We start from the raw sequence: 6,000 nt of genomic DNA on the forward strand, positions 1-6,000 counted from the left end.
GTGTGGGAGAATCAATGTTTCCGTTTATGTTTTCACTCTCAAACCTTTAATCAGTTTTTTGAAGGCCCTTCACTTCAAAAAGAATGTGTCACACTCTTCGCCACATCACCACTTTGAAATTTGAATAATGCATTTTTCTTCCAAATCACATCAAATTTAATATCTCTGCAGAAAACTTGACCAAGTCTTCTCCAATCCGTTAACAGACTAATGCCATTTCTCTTACTGTAACGCTACTGAGTGTGATGGTTCAAACTGATCTTAACATAACAAAAATTATACCTTTAGAGATTTTACGTCATTGATCTCGTTGGTTGGACATCATCTGTTAATAGACCCATCTTCTTTGTCTCTTTGTTAAAATAATCAAAATTTCTTCTTAAAAAAATATTCATGATGACCATGTCATGTCTCCGTTTACATTTTCTCTCTGTAAAATTACTTTGTTTTGCCTTTGCTTCAAGCATCTTAATGATTGATGCTCTTGTTGTTGGACTTTCTACTTGTCATCCTGACCAGATTCAAGCACTTATGCAGTTCAAGAACGAGTTTGATTCCCGTGGTTGTAACCATAGTGAATACTTCAACGGAGTCCGGTGCAATAACACGACAGGTGCAGTCACAAAGCTACAGCTCCCAAGTGGCTGTCTCAATGGAATCCTCAAGGCCAACAGTAGCCTCTTCGGACTGCATCAGCTCCGTTCGCTTGATCTCTCTCACAACAACTTCACCTCCTCTTCACTCCCTTCCGGATTCGGCAATCTCAACAAATTAAAGGTCTTGTCCCTTTCCTCTAATGGCTTCACCGGTCAAGTTCCTTCCTCATTTAGTAACCTCAGCATGCTAACCGATTTGAACATTTCCCAAAACGAGCTCATCGGTAGTTTCCCACATGTATGGAATCTAACCAAGCTATCAGTTTTAGACCTTTCTCATAATCACTTCACCGGAACCATCCCTTCTTCTCTGCTCTCCATGCCATTTTTGTCATATCTTGAACTGAGTGAAAACCATTTCACCGGTTCATTTGAAGTTCCAAACTCCACTTCTTCATCAAGGCTTGAAACCCTATACCTTGGGCATAACCATTTTGATGGACAAATCTTAGAGGCCGTCTCAAAGTTCATCACCCTCAAAGATCTTGATCTTTCTTACCTAAATATAAGTTACCCAATTGACTTAAACCTATTCTCTTCTCTTGAATCATTGTTGAGCGTTGATCTTTCTGGTAATAGTATATCAGCGGCTAGTTTACGCTCATATTCATATTTCCCACTGAACATGGAGAGATTAGTCTTGTCAGGTTGCGACATAGGCCAATTCCCAAATTTCTTGAAGACCCTTCATAACTTAGAGCTTATTGACATTTCTCACAATAAAATCAAAGGGAAAGTCCCTAAGTGGTTCTGGACCCTTCCGCATCTGCTCGTCGTGAGGGTTGCTGACAATTCGCTCAACGGTTTTGAAGGTTCTTTAGCAGAGGTTTTAGTAAACTCATCGGTGCAGATATTAAGCTTGGCATCAAATAACTTTAAGGGGCCATTTCCTGATCCACCACGCTTTATCAACCTCTTGAATGCACGAAACAATAGTTTCACTGGGAATATACCGCTTTCAACATGCAACCGCAGCTCTTTCAAGCTTCTTATTCTATCTTACAACAACTTCACCGGTCCAATTCCTCAATGCCTAAGTAACTTTAGGATAGTGAAACTCCGGAAGAACAACTTGGAAGGAAGTATCCCGGACATGTTCTATGTTGGTGCCTCTATACAGACACTTGACATTGGCTACAATCAACTAGCGGGACAGCTTCCAAGGTCTCTAGTAAATTGCTCTCGTCTTCAGTTTCTAAGCGTTGACAACAACATTATCAAAGACACATTTCCTTTTTGGCTCAAGGTGTTACCGAATTTGCAAGTTCTTACCCTCAGTTCAAACAAATTCTATGGTCCTATGTCTCCTTATGATCAAGGACCTCTAGGGATTCCCGAGCTGCGGATACTTGATATATCACATAACAATTTTGGTGGAAGTTTGCCAGCAAGTTACTTTATGAATTGGGAAGCATTATCTCTCAAGATGAATGAAGATGGGAGTTTATATATGGTATACAACAAGGAAGCTTACAAGAATGTTTACTATATATATGAAGATGTCATAGATTTGCAAAACAAAGGTCTATTTATGGAGCAAGTGAAAGTGCTCACTCTATATGGCGCCATTGATTTTTCAGGTAACAGATTTGAAGGAAATATTCCTGAATCTATTGGTCTCTTGAAGGCATTGATTTCGCTCAACTTATCGAACAACGCATTTACAGGCCAAATTCCTCTGTCTTTAGAAAATCTTACGGATCTCGAGTCATTAGACCTTTCAAGAAACAAACTCTCAGGGACTATTCCTAATGGACTAGGGAGCCTCTCGTTTTTGGCGTACATTAATGTGTCTCAAAACCAACTCAAAGGTGATATACCACAAGGGACACAGATTATTGGACAAGCTAAATCCTCCTTTGATGGGAATGCAGGGCTTTGTGGTCTTCCTCTAGAACAAAGTTGCTTCGAATATAGTGTGCCTGCAATGCAACCAAAGCAAGAAGACAAAGAAGAAGAAGAAGAAGAAGATGAGGTGTTGAACTGGAAAGCAGTGGCTATAGGATTTGTTCCTGGAGTGTTGTTTGGATTGGCAATTGTAAAACTCATTGCTTCATACAAGCCAGAATGGCTTGCCAAAATTATTGGTCCTGAAAAGCGCAAACACCGTTAGATGATTAACCTGGTTTTACATGTGATCTTTGAACGTCTATATCAAAACGTTGCTGGTTAGTGGTTCCTTATGTTTTTTTGTATGGTCATGTGAGGCTTTGTTCTATTTCCTTTTCAATAAAGTAAGAATGCTGAACTTTTGGTAGTTGGATAAATCTTATAATGATGGCATTTGGAAAGGTTTGATTCACCATCGCTTCTTGTCCAATTACTCTGTCCCAAAAAATGTAAGAATTTGCTCTGTTTTGTAAAGTATTGTGAAGAAACAGAGGAGATGAGAGAGAAAAGCAGAGCAAAGTGATAAAAAGGAAGAACAGTTGTTTCAGTTGTCTCTATGTTTCATATATCGCAGTAACAACTGTACATAAACCAAAGCTATAAGAACTCTCTCCTTATCCATTCCTATTTCAAAAAGCAAGTATGAAGCTGCTCTATTCTATTTACCTTTCTACACAAGGCAAGAAGCCTTTCTAAAGTCATATCATCTACATCTCGCTCTCTTTCCCTCCATATCTCTCTGTTTCATCGATCAATGGAAACTGTATAAAACGAAAGCTAGTCAAGTTGGACCTGCACCAAACTTGTAGAACCTTTAGAGAGTTTTTCGACCGTTGTATTCAAATCCTCGATGCTATCTGCAGACATGAGATCATAGTTTCTGCTGGCATCTGGTCTTAGCGCGTCAATGGCATTGCGGATGTCTCTGACGGTTTGATCGAATCTAAAAGGTATCTTTGCCTCTTTCCCATCGAGAAGTATGATCGTCATTGTAATAGTATTCGGCGCAGCTAGTACGGCCTCGGTGCTTGAATCTTCCTCGACAGCACTACCCTTCAAATTTCCCTGACAATATTATGATGACAAAACTCAATGCTCAGAATGGAAAATGGAGAAAACAGACAAGGTCCAAAGTAACACCATCAGGAGATATACATTTATAAAACTAAGATTTTCTATTCTTCATTGCCAAGCTCTATTTTAAGCTAAGCTTTCAGGCTAACACAATTGGAGAAAGTAGCAAGGCTATAGTAAATAGTAGTGCAGAGGAAGAGAAGGAAAGTTACATCCACTTGAGACGATTCCAATGGAGAAATAGCTACGGGGACACTTTCATCACTAGCTTCTTCGAGTGGCTCTTTTGTCTCGGTCGGATCAACGTTCATGAAACTGTACAAATAGGTGAATCAGATATTGATGTTCTGAGATCTTGAAATAACAACAGAGAGAGTCATACTAAGTAAAAGTATATACGGGTAAGTCACCTAGAAGAAGAGCTCCCGGAAGCCTGAAACTGTGTTTGTGAAGGTAATGCCTTGGATGTTACAGCCTCTGAGGGGATGATACGCTCCGGCTCTTCCATGAAAGAGTTGATGGCACCTTGTACATTCCATTTGAAACTTTCGAGGTAAGACACTGCGAAATCTGGAGCCACTGCAGTGACCTCGCAAAACTGCTTGATACTTTCAGCCTTCGTATCAGACAACAGTTCATCTTCCTTTGGCGGTAGTTGCTCTGGCTGAATCCGCAACGCATTCGAAATCCGACGTGAGTTCAACACCTCTGGCGTCGATGTTGGCGCCACGGATACCTCATTCACAGAAACCACTGGCAAAGACGTAGCCTTTAGGGGAGGCAATGTTTTTCTGCGGCAAGCCTCCATCGCAGAAGCCAAATCCCAATCGAATCCTTGGAGGTAATAGAGTGCTTCAGAACGACACACTCCAGTTTCATTACAGATTCTATCAACCTTATATGGCGGAGGGTGGTCTTCCTTGATCTGAGCAGAACTCTTGCTACTTCCCTGAATCTGAATGGAGAAAATGCAAACACAATTTGACAAAGCCTAAGAAAGATCCATCTAGATGATAGAACCTAACTAACTAAAGACCTTGCAAACACAACTTGAGAACACAGCAGAGTCAATAGAAGATTAGTACCTGCACTTGAGACGAAGACGTTATAGGCACATCGTGTAACTCAGGCATATCAAAGTCCATCAAACTACACAAGTAGAAGGAAAAAAAAGTAAGATTCTTCTCAACTTAAACCCTAAATCAAGAAATCACAAGAAAAAAATGAAAAAGTTACCCAAAGGAAGAAGAAGAGCTCCCGACTTGATAGCCAACTGAAGATAGTGGTGACGGTAGATGTAACGACGGAAGAGGCGGACCTCTACGCTCCATCATCTCCGCAGCCAACGCCACCGATGTTTCATCTTTCGAGAACCCTTCAAGAGTCGGAATATAAGCCTCTGGAATACGCTGCAAACACGACTCATCAAACATCTCGTGAAGATCATCATCATCATCTTCATCCGAGTCGTCTGACGAATACGGAGTCTCCTCCGATTCTCGTTGTAAAAAGTAATGGTTTACGGCTGCGTCGATATTCCAATTGAAGCGTTCGAGATAAGCGACGATTTCTTCCAGAGACAGTCCATAAGCCACGTCGCGGAACCGATCGATTCGTTCTTTTTTAATTTCAGGCGATACTCCCGTCGCCGGATTCGAACTCCGAGGTGAATCGAACAGTCTTGGCTGTGTTGACGGAAACGGAACCTGCTGATTCAAAACACAAGGTTGATTGATCGTTGTTGTTAATCGAGTAGATGAAGACACCTCCGCCGTGGATTTCGCGGTAACTAAAGACTTCGTCGTCGTCGTCGGAGAAGATTTAGCCTTGACGAAAGGCAGGGTTTTGACGCGGCAAGCTTCAAACGCCGAAGCAAAATCCCAGTCTAATCCTTCTAAGTAATAGAGTGCTTCTTCTCGAGGGACTCCAAGATCATTGCAGATTCGGTTCAAATCCGCCGTATCAGCCATCGTCGTCGTCCCCGATTTGGGCGGCACTTTACAATCACAATCTTTTTTTTTTTTTTTCCCAAACAAGTAAAACACTGCTTCGTTTTTTTAGTATAGTGCAGTCACAAACGACGTCGTGTAACTCAATCATATCAACTGAACGTGAGGGGCAAAATGGTGAATAACTATGATGATATTAGTTTTCTTGATGCGACTGCGTCGTTTTGGTATAGTAGATAAAATATTAAACGACATTGGTTAGGTTTACATTCATAAACACGAAGGCTGGAAGTGTAAGATAACTGTACCAAAAGGCAAAAAGCAAGAAGAGACCGTTTTATTTGCGTCTAACGAAAAAAATCAACATAAATACTTTCATAATTAATGGCTTTTATTTAATAAAATTAATAATTAGACTTTGAAATTTGCAG

The 6,000-nt window shown here is 40.7% G+C and overlaps 2 protein-coding genes across 2 annotated transcripts; one reads left to right on the forward strand and one right to left on the reverse strand.

The window, feature by feature from the left end:
* Nucleotides 385–2,961, forward strand: LOC104700148 (receptor-like protein 12). The gene has a single exon (XM_019227417.1). It carries the CDS (start codon nt 394–396, stop codon nt 2,767–2,769), a length of 2,376 nt encoding a protein of 791 aa, XP_019082962.1. The 5' UTR covers nt 385–393; the 3' UTR covers nt 2,770–2,961.
* Nucleotides 3,084–5,725, reverse strand: LOC104700150. Its single transcript, XM_010415616.2, has 5 exons — nt 4,857–5,725; nt 4,706–4,769; nt 4,031–4,575; nt 3,833–3,935; nt 3,084–3,611 (listed from the first exon to the last, which is right to left on the reverse strand). Exons 1-5 carry the CDS (start codon nt 5,588–5,590, stop codon nt 3,324–3,326), a joined length of 1,734 nt encoding a protein of 577 aa, XP_010413918.1. The 5' UTR covers nt 5,591–5,725; the 3' UTR covers nt 3,084–3,323.

This window comes from Camelina sativa, chromosome 7 (genome assembly GCF_000633955.1).
Source record: "Camelina sativa cultivar DH55 chromosome 7, Cs, whole genome shotgun sequence".
NCBI lineage: Eukaryota > Viridiplantae > Streptophyta > Magnoliopsida > Brassicales > Brassicaceae > Camelina > Camelina sativa.